The following is a 19716-nucleotide window of genomic DNA, read 5'->3' on the forward strand; positions in this document are numbered from 1 at the left end:
AAGGGAGCAGAGCAAAAAAGCAGAGGTCTGGGAGCAGGTAAGTATGCTTCCCTTTGCAGGTCTGCCCAGGACTGTGTGTGTATGGGGGTGGAAGGGGGGACTATGGCCTGTCTGACTCTGGGGAAGGTATTCCGATGTGAGGACAAGCCTTACCATTTCCATTTATTTCATGTTTCATGACATATGTTTGATTTCCTTATAGTGAAAATTAGAATTTTTATTCTGAATCTTTAATTTTTTTTTCTTTTTTCTTTTTTCTTTAGGCCAACGGCAGCTGAACTTCTGAAATGTAAATTCTTCCAAAAAGCAAAGGTACATGTCCCACCACATTATGTTCTCGTAATAGCTGTGCCACTGATGAAGAAGGTTCGCAGTCACTGTATAAATGTATATGTGGTTAAATCATGCGACTGGAACTAACAAACTTTATTTTTTGTTAATTTTTCAGAACAGGGAATATCTCATAGAAAAACTGCTCATCGGTACACCAAATATCTCTCAGAGAGGAAAAAAGGTAATGTACCATATCCTGTAACACTACAGGAGACATGTCTACATGCATCCAACATGGCTCGAGGTTTGCCGCATGTGCCACACGCCGATTCCCTACAAATCTTTACTTGACTTAAAAAATCTGTAAATCTGTAGGCAGTGGCATACGTTCAGTGGAGGCAGACTACAGCAATGATTTTCATGCGGCCACCACTAGGGGGAGCTTAATGAATACAGATGATCACAGCTTCCATTTCAGTCAGTTGTAACCAGTGTTGGACTGGGGTGCCTAGGGCCCACCAGGAAATTTTATGGATACATTCAAATATTACACAGCAGCAAGATGCTACCAGATGATTTTATGAGGGTAGGTCCTGATGAGAAGAGGACACTGGCAGCTTTCCTCTATACCTAGAAGTCTTCTCAGCTCTGATCGTGTCTATAATAATTAACTGGAGTTTCCTTATAATAATCTGTCAAATTTTTATATGAACATAGTCTGGTTGAGGTGCTGTACATTGAATATGTGTATGTAGTGCAGTAAGTCTACTGTGTTATGTGCCACTTGAGCAGGGGGAGGGAGATTAGGGGCCAGCCTTGCTCAGGGGCCCACCGGGGGATTTACCTGTACCCCTGTGGGCCAGTCCAAGCCTGGTTGTAACGACCTAAATTCCTATGTGCTGAGCGACCTCTAGTAGTGGCTGCAGGCAGACAACCTTGTGATAGATGGAAGCAGGAGATGTACGCATCAACGTATTTATGCCAGTTGTCTAGTGTGAATGCTTTGAGAAATATGGTGATCAAAATGAGCATCTTGTTTGTGAAGCACCTGTTCCACTTTACTCACATAGATCTTGGATATATTGGGTGAGACCATGGGTGAATTTTTTATTACAATTTTTCATGAAAAAGTCTCCTGCTTAATAAAATAAAAGTAAATTCATCAGTAATTTGGAGCGTTGCACTTTGCATTCTACATTGTCTGGGAGTGTTTGACATACAGGGAGTGCAGAATTATTAGGCAAATGAGTATTTTGACCACATCATCCTCTTTATGCATGTTAAATTATAAATAAAAACAGGCACTCACCAGCTGGCAGGTCTATAAGTAGTAGCTTTATATAATGATGTAAAATTGTTACATCATTATATAAAGCTACTACTTATAGACCTGCCAGCTGGTGAGTGCCTGTTTTTATTTATAATTTATATATTTCTCCATGCGGGATGAATAGGTGAATCATCCAAAAAGCAGAGCACCTTAACCACAGTAACAGATACGGGTGAGCCACGATATATATATATACTCTTTATGCATGCTGTCTTACTCCAAGCTGTATAGGCTCGAAAGCCTACTACCAATTAAGCATATTAGGTGATGTGCATCTCTGTAATGAGAAGGGGTGTGGTCTAATGACATCAACACCCTATATTAGGTGTGCATAATTATTAGGCAACTTCCTTTCCTTTGGCAAAAGGGTTCAAAAGAAGGACTTGACAGGCTCAGAAAAGTCAAAAATAGTGAGATATCTTGCAGAGGGATGCAGCACTCTTAAAATTGCAAAGCTTCTGAAGCGTGATCATCGAACAATCAAGCGTTTCATTCAAAATAGTCAACAGGGTCGCAAGAAGCGTGTGGAAAAACCAAGGCGCAAAATAACTGCCCATGAACTGAGAAAAGTCAAGCGTGCAGCTGCCAAGATGCCACTTGCCACCAGTTTGGCCATATTTCAGAGCTGCAACATCACTGGAGTGACCAAAAGCACAAGGTGCGCAATACTCAGAGACATGGCCAAGGTAAGAAAGGCTGAAAGACGACCACCACTGAACAAGACACACAAGCTGAAACGTCAAGACTGGGCCAAGAAATATCTCAAGACTGATTTTTCTAAGGTTTTATGGACTGATGAAATGAGAGTGAGTCTTGATGGGCCAGATGGATGGGCCCGTGGCTGGATTGGTAAAGGGCAGAGAGCTCCAGTCCGACTCAGACGCCAGCAAGGTGGAGGTGGAGTACTGGTTTGGGCTGGTATCATCAAAGATGAGCTTGTGGGGCCTTTTCGGGTTGAGGATGGAGTCAAGCTCAACTCCCAGTCCTACTGCCAGTTTCTGGAAGACACCTTCTTCAAGCAGTGGTACAGGAAGAAGTCTGCATCCTTCAAGAAAAACATGATTTTCATGCAGGACAATGCTCCATCACACGCGTCCAAGTACTCCACAGCGTGGCTGGCAAGAAAGGGTATAAAAGAAGAAAATCTAATGACATGGCCTCCTTGTTCACCTGATCTGAACCCCATTGAGAACCTGTGGTCTATCATCAAATGTGAGATTTACAAGGAGGGAAAACAGTACACCTCTCTGAACAGTGTCTGGGAGGCTGTGGTTGCTGCTGCACGCAATGTTGATGGTGAACAGATCAAAACACTGACAGAATCCATGGATGGCAGGCTTTTGAGTGTCCTTGCAAAGAAAGGTGGCTATATTGGTCACTGATTTGTTTTTGTTTTGTTTTTGAATGTCAGAAATGTATATTTGTGAATGTTGAGATGTTATATTTGTTTCACTGGTAAAAATAAATAATTGAAATGGGTATATATTTTTGTTAAGTTGCCTAATAATTATGCACAGTAATAGTCACCTGCACACACAGATATCCCCCTAAAATAGCTAAAACTAAAAACAAACTAAAAACTACTTCCAAAAATATTCAGCTTTGATATTAATGAGTTTTTTGGGTTCATTGAGAACATGGTTGTTGTTCAATAATAAAAATAATCCTCAAAAATACAACTTGCCTAATAATTCTGCACTCCCTGTATGTGCACTGGGAAATTGGTGGGGCAGGGGGACCCTTATGATATCTGTGTATGCTCCTGTCTGTAGGTCACAATATTAAAAGTGATTATTAAGATTTTTCAAGCTGATTGACCAAGTTTGCTTCTTTTGAGGTAAGCCAAGCAGTTAAAAATGGTTCCACAGGCTTGAAGATTATGGTTATGGTTTATGGATGAGCAAATTGATTCTAGAACACCCAAATTTCAAATGATTTTTTCGAATAAGGCTGAGGATCGGTAGCTGGACTACAATACTCCACTTGCACACTTGGTCTCCCTAATGAAAAAGAGCACCCCCTCCCTTATTTTCAGGGAAGAGAAGCTTCCACAAGAGATGTCTATCAGTGGCTTACTCCCCTTTTGGATGGGAGTGCATGTGTATGGGGTGGGGTTGGGGCAGTTGAAAGGACTAACTGTTGGCTGAAAGAGCATCTGACCAACAAATATCTGAAGTCTATGGCTAGCTTATGGCTATCTTCCCCGGTGTTTATTAATTGACCTGATAAAATAATTCACTTTGAGGGGGCTGACTGGGCATGGGCCCCAGAGGGTGGGTGGTGTAGATGGCACTAGTGAGAAGATAGCAGAACTGGAGATGTTCTGTAGGAGAGTTGGAACAGATTTTTTTGCCCTGGGTGAAGGAACATCTCTGCATTTCCCCATTCAGCAGGTTGATTTAGTAATAATAAGGCTCCTAGGGAATGCTTGTATGTACAGGTACTTATTTTGGTTAGATTCTCATGCAATAAATGTATCTGTATATTTTCGATGCACCAACAACGAACTTGTTTGTTATTTTTAATGAAGAGCAACAAGGATGATATATTCATGGCAGCATCCTGGCAGACCGATCATTATACTCAGATATTTTTTTCACAAGCTCAATATCCGTTACTTCTCGGACACTAGTTTGCAGTCCTCTCTGTGTGTGATGTAGGTTAACGCTTGGTATTGCCCAGAGCCATGTGTCTTCTTTCAGAGCTCATTATCGTCATTGTCACCAGAATGTTTCATCCAAGTGCAATCCGATATGTAAATTTCTTTCCTTTGTATCTATAAGAAGCGGAACACCTTTCCCGCACAATGTCGTTAGATGTTCACTTCAGGAGACTAATGTGCTGCTTACAGTAAGGGGTCATATTTCTGTATTTTCTGGAAGCAAGAGATCGGCATTGAATTTATTGCTCCCTGGGCGATGGGTCTTCTGCACACAAGTCTTGGGTCTGTCACCTTACACTGACCTCCAGTTACATAAAAAGAGATTTTAAAAAAGGTCTTACAGATATTGCAGTTCTAAACTTGACGTCTCACCATGATATCACAGCACGAAAGCCATTGAAATCCATTGAAAATCCGGTAAACGTTTATTGCCATTGTTTACTGAATGCGTTAAGAGTCAAGATGAGGATTGCTGCATCTGTATAATAATGTGCATCTATGGGAGAGGGTCTCATATGTTTTAAATTGCATCTACTGATTCAGTTTTTTTAAAGAAATGTTTACGGATACTTGCTCAGTGTAGCTCAGTCATGCAATGGTTAACATAGAAAAGAGGGCAAGGAGAGAAGAGAGGATACGGCGGCACTGCCCCCACTAGTATCACCGCTGTCAGCAGCTTGCATGCGGTATAAAGATATCCAGTCAGCGGTGCTCAGCAACAAACAATCATCAAGTAGAAGTAAACCATTCAGAGAGGAGAAAGTAATAGCGTTGCGGCACTCACCAGGATACAAATCGGTAACTTTATTGTAGCTTCCTTGGAAGTGGATACATAGGGGATCCAGGGGCGGACACACTGTTGCAGGCGGCGACGGCCGTTTCGCGCGTGGGATCGCGCTTCCTCAGGCCGCTCAATACGTCATGACGCAGGTGCGTTTTATATAAAGGCGGGCAGGGAACGGCCGGCGCCGTCATCCACAGCTGTTCGCCCCTGAAGTAAAATGACATATATAAAAACAAGCGCACAGCGGTGACAATGCCAATGCAATCAAATAGCAACATAGATACAAAATCGGATATCATTCACCTGCTAATACCCCCACTCCGTGGGACATGTATGCATGGACCTGGATAAGTGGGGAAGACATAATACAAAGACAATGTATACTGTGTCCCTGTGACCAAAGGGTGAAAGCGCGCACAATTAGCATAATCAAAAACAGACATATAACAATTACATATGTGGACAGAGGGACCAAATATTACGCAAAAGGCAAAGAGAGGCCTAAAACAGCAGATATAAAACGAAAATTAATAAAAATAAAAAATGGTAACAACTAGAAAATGACACATAGCCAAACATGGAGAGACACGGACCTATGAATGTATACATAGATTCATAGAGCGCATATCAGTTACAGAAAGACAGACATATCATTTCTGTCGTTCATGCCTGCTGGGCCCATGGCGCCCGTCTGAATTATCCACCTCGCCTCCCTCTGCAGGAGTAGGCGATGCCGATCCCCCCCGCGAGGGATAGGACGGACATGCTCCACCCCCGCAAAGGAGAGGCAACGCGGATGAGCGTCATGGGCAATGCGAATATGGTCAATAAGGCGAGGACTACCTCTGCCTGACCTTATAGAGCCGACATGCTCACGTATACGCTCAAAAAGGGGACGTATGGTCTTGCCTACGTAAAAACGTCCACAGGGACAAAAGACCACGTAAACAACGTAGGACGTACAGCAATTGATAAACTCTCGCACAGTATGTGTGATACCCCCAAAAAATAAATGCTTGCTGCACGTATTAAGTGCGCAGAACGAGCAATGACCGCATTTGAAGTTGCCTTTAGGCTTACCTAGCCAAGTCTCGCCCTTGGGTGTGGAGAAAACACTGCTGACGAGTTTATTTTTAAGTGTAGGGCATCTCCTAAATGCAATCAGAGGTTTCTCGTCTGTTACACTACTGAGAGAAGAATCCCCTCTCAAGAGGTCCCAGTTTTGATTGATCACCTGCTTGACCATGTCTGCAGCAGCACTGTACTGGAACGAAAATGCAAAACATGATGGTATGGAGTTAGTTTCCCTCTCCCTAAGTAAGGTGGTACGATCCAATTTGGCGGCCTTACGCATGGCCGCTGAAACACCATTCGACGGGTAACCCCTATCCAGGAGCCTTTTACGAAGCTCCCTGGCTTGCCTAAAAAAACCTTCGTCTGTATCATTAATCCTACGTAGTCGGACAAATTGTCCGTAGGGAACAGCACGTTTGACCGAGGGTGGATGAAAGCTGGTCTGGTGGAGGAGGGAGTTGGTTGCTGTGGGTTTACGATGGCCACTGGTATGTACAGTGCCATCCCTAACTGTGACCTGCACATCTAGAAAGTCCAGGGATTCACCGCCAAACTTGACGGTGAACCTCATGTTCATCCGGTTATGTGTATTTAAATGGTCTACAAAGGCCCAGCACAACTCCTCACTCCCCCACCAGACCAGAAAAATATCATCCACATACCTCAGGAAAAGGTGGATGTGGCGTAGATAGGGGTTATCCGTCGAAAAGATGTAGGTCTCCTCAAATACCGCCAGGTACAGGTTTGCAAATGTGCACGAGACAGGGGTGCCCATTGCAGTACCTCGTACCTGGCAGTACCAGAGACCATTAAATTCGGAAGACGTTGTTGCTAAGGACTAAATCCAAAGCTTCATGAACAAAGTCTATGAACATAGCACTCTTATCGGTTTTGTGCAAGACCATGTTAACTGCCTGAAGGCCCAGATCGTGTGGAATACGAGTGTATAAACTCTCGACATCAAGAGAGACAAGGTGAAAATCTTTCTGCCACTCAAGGTGACTCAGCGCACGAAGAAAGTCACCTGTATCCTTCAAGTAAGTCGGAGTACTATGCAACAAGGGCCTAAGGAGCCAGTCAACGTAGCTGGACAGGGGCTCCATCACTGAGCTGATCCCCGCGATGATAGGGCGACCTGGGGGTCGGGTCAGTGATTTATGGACTTTCGGTATAAAATACCACGTGGGAATTTTAGGAAAGGCCGGTATCAAACGCTCTATCATATTCTTGGGTAAAAAACCATTGGAAATATAGCGATTGATTAGGGCGTATAATTTTGATGATATACCGGGTATAGGGTCTCCCTTGAGTTTTGAATAAACCATGCAATCACCCAATTGCCGGTGAGCCTCCTCCAGATAATACTCCCTGGGCATCAGGACCACATTCCCTCCCTTGTCGGCCGGCTTAATGACCATATTGGTCTGTTTGCTCAACCACAAAAGAGCTTGAGATTCTTCTATCGATAGATTAGAAGGTGCTGCCGGATACACCAGCGCACAAATTTCTCTTAATACTCGTTTGTGGAAGAGATCTATAGCAGAGCCGGCCGGCATGGGAGGAAGGAAGGTGGACCTGACGCCCCCTGTATACTTATTCAAATGGCCCCCTATGGCCACTGGCTCATCAGGTACAGTATTGGACAAGAAGTGTATGCATGCAATTTCTTCCTCAGTGAATCTGCCCGACAAGTGAAAGTCGGTAAGAGACATGGTTGCTGGGACCTCTCCCTGTAAGGGATTAAGGCAGCGGACAGGGGTCTCAGCAAACATCTTTTTGAGATACAACTTGCGAACTGATAGAAAAAGGTCAATCTCAAAATCCACTAGGTTGAACTGCCCAGGTAAGCTGTATCCCAGCCCCCGATTGAGGAGTGGGATACAGCCCGGCGGCAGTTCAGAGCCCGTGAGATTGATAACAATATTGTGAGTCGGTACACAGTCGTGCAGTTCATCATGCTCTATTGCCGCCAAGTCACTTGAGGCCTCCTCCTTGTGGACTTTCGGGTTTCTCTTGCTGTTCCTGGAGTGTCGACCACGCCCCCTTCTCGTGCCTTTTCTAAAGGGGCTGTTTCTTCACCCGAATTGGCTCCATTGCCTTCGGATAGGCTCGACTCGGAATCAGTAGCCCAGAAATTATGGCGACCTCTACGTGGTATACGTTTGGGGCAGATCTTTTTTTTACCCCAATCAAATACACGGTCTTGATCGTAATCATTTTTGTCCCGAATAAATTTGTCCCTTTTACGGTCTTTAATTTCTGCCTGTGTGGTGAGTAGTTTTTTGTTAAGTCTCTTATCAAACCCGGCCATCTGTGATTCTAGGAGCCGTCTCTGAAGCTCCTCCCGTGCTTTGGCTAGCTCCTCTGTGACCACCACATATTCCCGCTGATCGCGGGCTAAAACAAGCTCCATGAGCTCTGTAGAAAAACGCTGATGCGCAGCCTTCCACTCCCCTGTGAATTGGGGATCATCGTCATACTGAACAATGTCTTTAAACAGACGTAGGCCTCTAGGGACCCGTCCGCTTTCTTTATAAGATTTAAGGGACTCAATGGTCCAGAAGAGTCTCACCTCCTTATCCGCTAACTGAAATATTTTGCTTTCCAAATTCTTAGTGCTAATGGCAAGCACATAGTCCTGCAGGTCGCAGATAGCAAAGAATGTGAGCCATTGAAATCCATTGAAAATCCGGTAAACGTTTATTGCCATTGTTTACTGAATGCGTTAAGAGTCAAGATGAGGATTGCTGCATCTGTATAATAATGTGCATCTATAGGAGAGGGTCTCATATGTTTCAAATTGCATCTACTGATTCAGTTTTTTTAAAGAAATGTTTACGGATACTTGCTCAGTGTAGCTCAGTCATGCAATGGTTAACATAGAAAAGACATCAGCAGGATGTCCTGCAGACCTTATACGTCCAGCAAAAACATTGATCATGGAACTTTGTGGTTAAATCAATTTACGTACAGTGGTCCCTCGAGTTACAATATCCATTGGTTCCAGGGCGACCATTGTATGTCAAAGCCATTGTAAGGCTACTTTCACAATTCCGCTATTGAGATCCGTCATAGGTTTTAGCAAATAGTTGCTAAAACAGTCATGTCAGGAGAGAGGACAGGTCCTCTTCTATTGACTATACCATTTACCCCTGATCTAACCAACAATCCGTTACAGTTCAATAATTGTTAAAGGGGCGCACACTGACAAATACAGCTCTGTTGCATCTCTGTGTGTTTATGCACTGTATTCACAATGGACATATATATAGTTAGTCACTAGTTGGTTCCAGGAAAACAGGTACAGGCATCTTCACGTAAGCAATGTCTGTGCGCTCCTATAGAGTGTCACAATGTGTACGCTCATTCATCCAGCCGAATGTAACTGATCTCAGGAGAGGAAACTTTACTCCATATGTTGATATTTTCCCCCATCATAGCACAGGCATTGACAATAATGGTTTCACAGTGTAACAAGGTCCCTGGGGTGTAGCCACACTGCTGCGGGATTAATCACTCAGGTATTTTCGTGGATGTGTTGAGTCCCAGCATTCATGAGGTTCCTAAAATATTCTCTGTAAATACTAGTTTATTAATATTCCTCGTACTCTATAATATAGGAAATATGTTTCATACAGTGAGGCTTCTGTTCTCTAAATTGTTGGAACTCTATTTCCTGGGATGTTTAAAAGGAAACTACCGGTATGTTATTACTTTTTTGCTAAAAGAAATTGTTTTCATTTTTAGCAATTATTTATGTCTTTGTTTCATGTAAAGTGAAAAAAACCCTAAAGATTGCAGTTCCACACATACTGACATCTAGTGGTAAATGTCTGTATTGCAGGCTTGGCCGAAAAAAATAATCTCTCTTTACAGTCTGCAGTAAAATTGAAGGTTATACCTTATTATTTTTCATTGTTTCAAACGACACCAAAGAGGGTGAGAATGTCCCCTGCTGTGAAAAGTATTGCTATGCAGTGAATGGGGTATTTCAAATTAAGGGTCCATTCACATGATCGTATCCGTTTTGCGAGTCTGCAGATTGCGGAACCACGAAACACGGATACCCGCTGAGTGTGTCCCACACATTCTGCCCTATGTTATCAATGCAATTTTTGTGTCAGCAAAATGGACAATAATAAGACATGTTCTATCTTTTTTGCAAGGCCGTGGAATGGACATATGGATGCGGACAGCATGCAGTGTGCCATCCTCATCTTTCGGGGCCCCAATGAAATGCAGTCGTGTGAATGGACCCTAAGTATTATTGCAGTATACAGTGCAAGCAATAACGATATTGTTAGTTTTTTTATGTACATTATTTGTTCCTGCATTTTTTTGCTGAAATTCTCCTTCACCTTTTCCTATGTTCACTGGTGGCCTGACATGCTCAGTAGCTTCCCTGGGCTCCTACTCCTCTTACTGCTGGCATAGTGTCTGCATTTATTCATCACTACTTCTAAATTCAGAATAATATACAGCTATATATCTCTCTAGACAGTGGAGAAGGTCACTGGGGGACATTACATACTGTAGTGCCATTTATTAGTGCAAGCAGTGAGATACTATTTTCTTGCTGGGGAGGAGGGAGTTAGCAAAATGACTGTATTGCACTCCATGGAGATGCAGGTCCTTGGTTGTCACATGGTATAAGCTGCTGCCTGTCCACTGAAAGTGAAGAACGCCGGCCCCAGTACGTGAACAGGATGAAAAGTATGGTGTTTTTTAATGCATTTTAATGGTGTGCATTACTCCAGATATATATATATATATATATATATATATATATATATATACAGGGAGTGCAGAATTATTAGGCAAGTTGTATTTTTGAGGATTAATTTTATTATTGAACAACAACCATGTTCTCAATGAACCCAAAAAACTCATTAATATCAAAGCTGAATATTTTTGCAAGTAGTTTTTAGTTTGTTTTTAGTTTTAGCTATTTTAGGGGGATATCTGTGTGTGCAGGTGACTATTACTGTGCATAATTATTAGGCAACTTAACAAAAAACAAATATATACCCATTTCAATTATTTATTTTTACCAGTGAAACCAATATAACATCTCAACATTCACAAATATACATTTCTGACATTCAAAAACAAAACAAAAACAAATCAGTGACCAATGTAGCCACCTTTCTTTGCAAGGACACTAAAAAGCCTGCCATCCATGGATTCTGTCAGTGTTTTGATCTGTTCACCATCAACATTGCGTGCAGCAGCAACCACAGCCTCCCAGACACTGTTCAGAGAGGTGTACTGTTTTCCCTCCTTGTAAATCTCACATTTGATGATGGACCACAGGTTCTCAATGGGGTTCAGATCAGGTGAACAAGGAGGCCATGTCATTAGATTTTCTTCTTTTATACCCTTTCTTGCCAGCCACGCTGTGGAGTACTTGGACGCGTGTGATGGAGCATTGTCCTGCATGAAAATCATGTTTTTCTTGAAGGATGCAGACTTCTTCCTGTACCACTGCTTGAAGAAGGTGTCTTCCAGAAACTGGCAGTAGGACTGGGAGTTGAGCTTGACTCCATCCTCAACCCGAAAAGGCCCCACAAGCTCATCTTTGATGATACCAGCCCAAACCAGTACTCCACCTCCACCTTGCTGGCGTCTGAGTCGGACTGGAGCTCTCTGCCCTTTACCAATCCAGCCACGGGCCCATCAAGACTCACTCTCATTTCATCAGTCCATAAAACCTTAGAAAAATCAGTCTTGAGATATTTCTTGGCCCAGTCTTGACGTTTCAGCTTGTGTGTCTTGTTCAGTGGTGGTCGTTTTCCAGCCTTTCTTACCTTGGCCATGTCTCTGAGTATTGCACACCTTGTGCTTTTGGGCACTCCAGTGATGTTGCAGCTCTGAAATATGGCCAAACTGGTGGCAAGTGGCATCTTGGCAGCTGCACGCTTGACTTTTCTCAGTTCATGGGCAGTTATTTTGCGCCTTGGTTTTTCCACACGCTTCTTGCGACCCTGTTGACTATTTTGAATGAAACGCTTGATTGTTCGATGATCACGCTTCAGAAGCTTTGCAATTTTAAGAGTGCTGCATCCCTCTGCAAGATATCTCACTATTTTTGACTTTTCTGAGCCTGTCAAGTCCTTCTTTTGACCCATTTTGCCAAAGGAAAGGAAGTTGCCTAATAATTATGCACACCTGATATAGGGTGTTGATGTCATTAGACCACACCCCTTCTCATTACAGAGATGCACATCACCTAATATGCTTAATTGGTAGTAGGCTTTCGAGCCTATACAGCTTGGAGTAAGACAACATGCATAAAGAGGATGATGTGGTCAAAATACTCATTTGCGTAATAATTCTGCACGCAGTGTATATATACAGTGCCTTGCAAAAGTATTCACCCCCTAAATTGGACTCCTATAATGGATGACTTCTATGGCATACAGTGCCTTGCAGAAGTATTCACCCACTCAACTTTTTTCGTATTTTGTTACATTACAGCCTTAAGTTCAATGTTTTGTTAATCTGAATTTTATGGGATGGATCAGAACACAATAGTCTAAGTTGATGAAGTGAAATGAGAAAAATATATAAATAAAACTATTGTTTAGAAATAGAAAACAGAAAATTGGCATGTGCGTATGTATTCACCCCCTTTGTTAGGAAGCCCATAAAAAGCTCTGGTGCAAGCAAATACCTTCAGAAGTCACATAATTAGTGAAATGATGTCCACCTGTGTGCAATCTAAGTGTCACGTCATCTGTCATTACATATACACACCTTTTTTGAAAGGCCCCAGAGGCTGCAACACCTAAGCAAGAGGCATCACTAACCAAACACTGCCAGGAAGACCAAGGAACTCTCCAAACAAGTAAGGGACAACAATGTTGTTGAGAAGTACAAGTCAGGGTTAGGTTCTAAAAAAAATATCCAAATCTTTGATAATCCCCAGGAGCACCATCAAATCTATCATAACCAAATGGAAAGAACATGGCACAACAGCAAACCTGCCAAGAGATGGCCGCCCACCAAAACTCACGGACTGGGTAAGGAGGGCATTAATCAGAGAGGCAGCACAGGGACCTAAGGTAACCCTGGAGGAGCTGCAGAGTCCCACAGCAGAGACTGGAGTATCTGTACATAGGACGACAATAAGCCGTACGCTCCATAGATTTGGGCTTTATGGCAGAGTGGCCAGAAGAAAGCCATTACTTTCAGCTAAAAAAAAAAGGCACGTTGTGAGTTTGTGAAAAGGCGTGTGAGAGACTCCCAAAATGTATGGAGGAAGGTGCTCTGGTCTGATGAGACTAAAATTAAACTTTTCGGCCATCAAAGAAAATGCTATGTCTGGAGCAAACCCAACACATCACTCAAAGAACACCATCCCCACAGTGAAACATGGTGGTGGCAGCATCATGCTGTGGGGGTGTTTTTCAGCAGCCGGGACTGGGAAACTGGTCAACGTTGAGGAAAAGATGGATGGTGCTAAATACAGGGATATTCTTAAGCAAAACCTATAGCCCTCTGTGCGTGATCTGAGGTTAGGACGGAGGTTCACCTTCCAGCAGGACAATGACCCCAAACGCACTGCTAAAGCAACACTTGAGTGGTTTAAGGGGAAACATGTAAATGTGTTGGAATGGCCGAGTCACAGCCCACATCTCAATCCAATAGAACATCCAGGAGCTGGAGCAGTTTTGCAAGGAGGAATGGGCAAAAATCCCAGTGGTAAGATGTGGCAAGCTCATAGAGACTTATCCAAAGCGACTTGGAGCTGTGATTGCTGCAAAAGGTGGCTCTACAAAGTATTGACTTTAGGTGGGTGAATAGTTATGCACATTGACTTTTTCTGTTATTTTGTTCTATTTGTTGTTTTCTTCATAATAATAATAATAATAATAATAATAATAAAATTAAAAAAACATCTTCGAAGTTGTGGGCATGTTCTGTAAATTAAATGATACAAATCCTCAAACAATCCATGTTAATTCCAGGTTGTGAGGCACCAAAATACGAAAAAAGTCAAGGAGGGTGAATACTTTTGCAAGGCACTATATATATATATATATATATATATATATATATATATATATGAGAGAGATACAGTATATAAATATATACACTAAACAAAAATATAAACGCAACACTTTCGGTTTTGTTCCCATTTTGCATGAGCTGAACTCAAAGATCTGAAACATTTTCTATATACACAAAAGACCCATTACTCTCGAATATTGTTCACAAATCTGTATAAATCTGTGTTAGTCAGCACTTCTCCTTTGCCGAGATAATCCATCCCACCTCACAGGTGTGGCATATCAAGGTGCTGATTAGACAGCATGAATATTGCACAGGTGTGCCTAAGGCCTCTTTCACACTTGCGTTGTCCGGATCCGGCGTGTACTCCACTTGCCGGAATTACACGCCGGATCCGGAAAAACGCAAGTGTACTGAAAGCATTTGAAGACGGAACCGTCTTCCAAATGCTTTCAGTGTTACTATGGCACCCAGGACGCTATTAAAGTCCTGGTTGCCATAGTAGGAGCGGGGAGCGGGGGAGCGGTATACTTACAGTCCGTGCGGCTCCTGGGGCGCTCCAGAATGACGTCAGAGCGCCCCATGCGCATGGATGACGTGATCCATGCGATCACATGATCCATGCGCTTGGGGCGCCCTGACGTCACTCTGGAGCGCCCGGGGAGCCGCACGGACGGTAAGTACACTGCTCCCCCGCTCCCCGCTACACTTACCATGGCTGTCAGGACTTTAGCGTCCCGGCAGCCATGGTAACCACTCTGAAAAAGCTAAATGTCGGCTCCGGCAATGCGCCGAAACGACGTTTAGCTTAAGGCCGGATCCGGATCAATGCCTTCCAATGGGCATTAATTCCGGATCCGGCCTTGCGGCAAGTGTTCCGGATTTTTGGCCGGAGCAAAAAGCACAGCATGCTGCGGTATTTTCTCCGGCCAACAAACGTTCCGTTCCGGAACTGAAGACATCCTGATGCATCCTGAACGGATTACTCTCCATTCAGAATGCATTAGGATAATCCTGATCAGGATTCTTCCTGCATAGAGCCCCGACGACGGAACTCTATGCCGGAAGACAATAACGCAGGTGTGAAAGAGCCCTTAGACTGACAACAATAAAATTTTGAGAACGTGTGAACGGACACTGTCAGAACTAGTTTGGCCAGTGCAATGTGAAGAGACTTGGCCGGTCGAGCAGAGTGGTAACACTCTGTTGATGATTTATTCATGCATTTTCAGGAGGAATAAAAGAGGAATGCAATGCAGAGCTCTAGGAAAGGATGTTCTAGAAGACTCTTCATCACATGGGGAGTTCAAGTGTTTACTAAGACATGTCAGGAGAGGTGAATGGTCCTCTTTAAGCAAATGAGCAGATTCATCAGTATCTGGTGCTAAATGTGAAGAATATCCAAAAAATATTTGTTACAATACATCATGATAGGATCTCTTCACATCTTCTCTGACCTGTTGTCAGGGGTGTACCTAGTGTCCATGGGCCTCTATGGCAAAATTTGGAATAGGGCTACAACCTTAGGGGTCACTCTGTGCACCATTTTTTTTCCTGCTTCCTCTGCCAGCCCCTCCCTCTTCTTCTTTGCTAGACCCTCCCACTTTTTGATTGACAGGGCCAGGTTCCTGCATAATCATCTCTCCTAGCCCTGTCAATTAAGAAAGAGGGAGTGGCTGGGAAAGGAAGCAGGAGGAGCATGGTTGCTGTGGCTTGCCCCCGCCCCCCTCGGTGCACTTAACTGCTTATCTGCATATGGCTTAAAAGTACTTTTACTCCATGATGGAGTAAGACTGCAACAATTTTTATAATAATTTTAGTAAAAAGTTGCAGTTGATAAATCTGCCTGAAAGGGGTTGTGCAAAAATTGGGAAGGGTCATTCACCACTTGTCCACACCTGTAAAGGGAAGCTTACGTACTTGACTCCCAGCACTGGCTCCTCCGCTTCTTCTCTTGCAGGTCTGCTATGCTCCGCTGCGCTCCCTTGCTGTGAACATCCAGTTTGATGCCGCATGCAGCCAATCACTGGCCACAACAGTGATCGGCTTCCCTTAAGTCATGACAAATGGTCATATGACGCAAGGGGATCCGATCTTCGCCGTGGTCAGTAATTGGCTGCAGGCAGCATCAAACCGGGTGTCTTCAGTGAGTTAGTGCAGTGGAGCAGTCCAGGCCCGGTGGAGAAGGAGAGGGGAGCCAGCATCGGGAAGCAGGTAAGTAAACCTCCCTTTACAGGTCCTGCCAAATGAAGGGGGCGGGAGGGGGAGGTTGCCTCCCCCTCCTTCCCATTCTTGTTCAAGCCCTTTAAATCAACTGGACAGGCTAACCATGACCACATTCCCACTCACCTACTTTTCTAAACTGGACGGAGTGGTGTAAAAATACAAAATGTTGCAAAATGTTTTTGCCCATAAAGTCACAAATCCCCAATTTGTGACCTTTTTGAAGCCAGAAATATGGAGTGCAGGGTAAGATAAATTCCCCCCAAAGTGTTCCCTTTAGTTGTTAATAGCGGTAGCGCCCCACCCATGCAAGGAGCCTTCTGTATCTTTAAGTACTCTTGGAGGGAGCATAGGCACATAAGATGCCCATAAAGAGTTAAACCGGCAGACGAGAGAGCTCAGGCTCTCTTCCTTCTGCTCTACGAAATGTCCAGTCCAGCAGGATGACGTACAGTATGAGTACCCTGGGGAAGGAAGGGGATTGCCCCTTTGTAGCGCCTCCCGGTTTAATGGGGCATTATGTACTATGGATGCCCGGATTCGTAACAAACCTTCCTTGTGTCAGCTGCACGTTAAACATAATTCTTAGCTAATCTCTAATAAGTGACAGTCCTCAGTGATAGCGCGTGACTTTCTAAAGACCTTTTGGTTATATTATATGCTTCAAGTAATAATCACCGAGCTGTCCTCCGCCCCGGGCAAAATAACAAGATTAACTGGAAAAACTGGTTGTGAGTCGAGTGAAATAGCTTCTGTATGAGGACCGGTTCTGTTTTTTCATTTGGACTGTTCATTGATTAATTGGATAGTCTGCTAATTAGTGATAATAACCTATTTACTTGACAGCCATTTAACCCCTTCCTGCACCGTGCCATACATTTTCTTGCACAGACTGGAAGAACCGACAGCTGACCTGCGATAACTGCGCCGTTATTACTGTCATTTTTACACCGTCAGCCAATACAGAGGCAATCCAACGGATTAGGTCTGCCAATTTTTTTTTTTCAAGAGCTGTTTTGGTTATTCCACGTAATCTTTGTTTTTTGGTGTGCTGAATCCGAAAATGACCTCCATTTTGTCATAGGACATCACGTTTCCTGACAATTTAGGTAACTATGTTAAATAAGGCAATACCTCAAAATAAATGGAAATAGACATAAAGTAAAAGTTTAATTACAATTTTTTCATGAAAATCCTTTTTTGAACTGAAATGAGCTCACCTACACACACTAAACTCAATTCTTCTTTCCTGTGAGGCTCCTCTTGGTGCATTTACGCTTGTGAGTAGCATCTGGAATGTCTCTCTGAAGCATTCAACAGTAGTCTGCCATCATTGTAATGCTCCATTTTCCCTGGTATCTCCTTTCCATCTCTTTAATGTCTTGGTGGAATCGTTCACCTTGTTCCTCACTCACAGCTCCCAAATTTTCAGGAAAGTAGTCAAGGTTGGACTGGAGGAAATGCACTTTCAAACTCATCAGGCAACCTAAAGCTTGAAATGCTTTCAGCATTCGTCCGACGATATTTTTGTAGTGAGGATCTTTGTTATTGCCTAAAAATTTCTGTATGACTTCTTTAAATGCAATCCACCCTTCTTCTTGAGGATCCGCCATGGTATTGACAAACTCTTGATCAACTATAAGCCTTCTAATGTCTGGTCCGACAAACACACCTTCCTTCAATTTTGCCTCGGACAGGCCTAGAAACTTGGTGACCAAGTATTTGAAGAGTTCTCAGTCTCTTGGAAGTGATTTCATCAATCCCAATTTTATGTGGAGAGGGGGTAGAAGAACTTCATGTGAATGTACCAAAGCTTCTCGGAGGACATTTTTTTCACCGACTGTTAGCACCCTCGGCTGCCAACTCTTCTTGGTCCAGTGATTTTGTTGGTCTCGACTGTCTCATAGACACAGAAAACAAGGGTATTTAGTATACCCAGCTTGTTGCCCGAACAGCATGCACAAGACCTTTAAGTCCCCACACACTTGCCAACCATGGTCTTCATATTAAAGTTTACGAAGAGCCAATTCCAAGTTCTCGTAGGTTTCCTTCAAGTGTACGCTATGACCTACAGGTATGGAAGCGTAAAAACCACCGTTGTGGAGTAAAACTTAGCTTTGAGACTTCTTTTTGAAGAATTTATAAAAAGACGCCATTTCTCTGAATCATATTGGATTTTAAATTGACCCATCAGACCTTCGACATCGATGCAATAAACCAACTTGTCTTCCTGGGCGAAGTAAGGAACTAACGCCTTTTCACGATGTCTGAACCATGAAGATAACACTCCTGGCAACAATAAATTCCTGCTTTTCAGCCTTGATCCGAGTTACTCAGCGGCATCTTTGGGAAGATTCAAGTCACTTACCAAATCATTCATCTCCTCCTGAGAAAACAATTTTGGTCTTGTATCATCTTCAAAGTCAGAACTTGATTCGTCATCTGGTTCGGGTATGACTTCACCTTCATCGGAGCTAGGTATCTCTTCCAAGGTAGCAGGGGGCTTGGGTACTGGTATATCTGTGCCATGGGGGATGGGACAAATTGCTGAAGATTGGGGTATGAAATGGAATGTCGTCACTATGGTTGTTTTGCTCTCACCATACCATAGGAATCCCATAACGGAAAGATATTTTCTTATCCTTGAACCAATTTCGGAGGTCCTCAACACACCGTTTGCACACTTTATGAGGCGCCCAAACTTTATCTTGATCTTCAATTTTTAGTCCAAAGTATGCGAAGTATACTTTTTTCACAAAGTCTGTAATATTCTGCTGTTGCTTCAACACTGTATATTCACCACAGATGAAACAGAAACTATCTGACGAATCAATACACTTTCGCGGAGCCATAACATAACGGTTAAAGAATGACGAGCTAACACGTACTGCGATGAAAAAGTGTGAACAGCCTAGAACCAAGAACCTGATGATGATTTGTGCACAAGTGTGGACTGCAGGAGAGAGCAGCTCTGTGTCTGTACAGGAGACGTCACGGTGCTGGCCACACCCCCTGCTGCTGCTATCTGCCCTGTGTCTCCCTCCCACTGGATTCTTCAGGAAAGATTAACCCCTTCTACCATTAGAAGCACAGACTCAGGGCTGAGGCTTACACATACAGCATGCTGCCGAGTATCCCAGTAGTCAGACATGTCACTCAGAGCAGCACTTGTATTCACCCCCTTTGCAGGGGGAGGGGGGAGGGACAGAGATTGTTTACCTGCAAATAACAACAAAGGGCCAAGAAGAGAACTAGGGAAATGAGGAAATAGAATTGTTTTCCCTAAAACTTGCTTAGCTTATGGGGGTGGTTGCAGTGAGAAATACGGCCAGATGCAGACGTTTAAGAAGCGGTCAG

The 19716-nt window shown here is 43.5% G+C and overlaps 1 protein-coding gene across 2 annotated transcripts in view; it reads left to right on the forward strand.

Moving 5' to 3' along the window:
* Positions 1 to 19716, forward strand: part of STK39 (serine/threonine kinase 39) — a 436712-nt gene that overhangs the window by 115958 nt on the left and 301038 nt on the right. For both annotated transcript variants that reach the window (XM_040440678.1, XM_040440679.1), the window contains exons 9-10: positions 264 to 312; positions 449 to 514. In XM_040440678.1, coding sequence (XP_040296612.1) covers positions 264 to 312; positions 449 to 514 — 115 coding nt within the window. The remainder of the gene's footprint in view (positions 1 to 263; positions 313 to 448; positions 515 to 19716) is intronic.

The sequence above is a fragment of the Bufo bufo genome, chromosome 7 (genome assembly GCF_905171765.1).
Source record: "Bufo bufo chromosome 7, aBufBuf1.1, whole genome shotgun sequence".
Taxonomy (NCBI): Eukaryota; Metazoa; Chordata; class Amphibia; order Anura; family Bufonidae; genus Bufo; species Bufo bufo.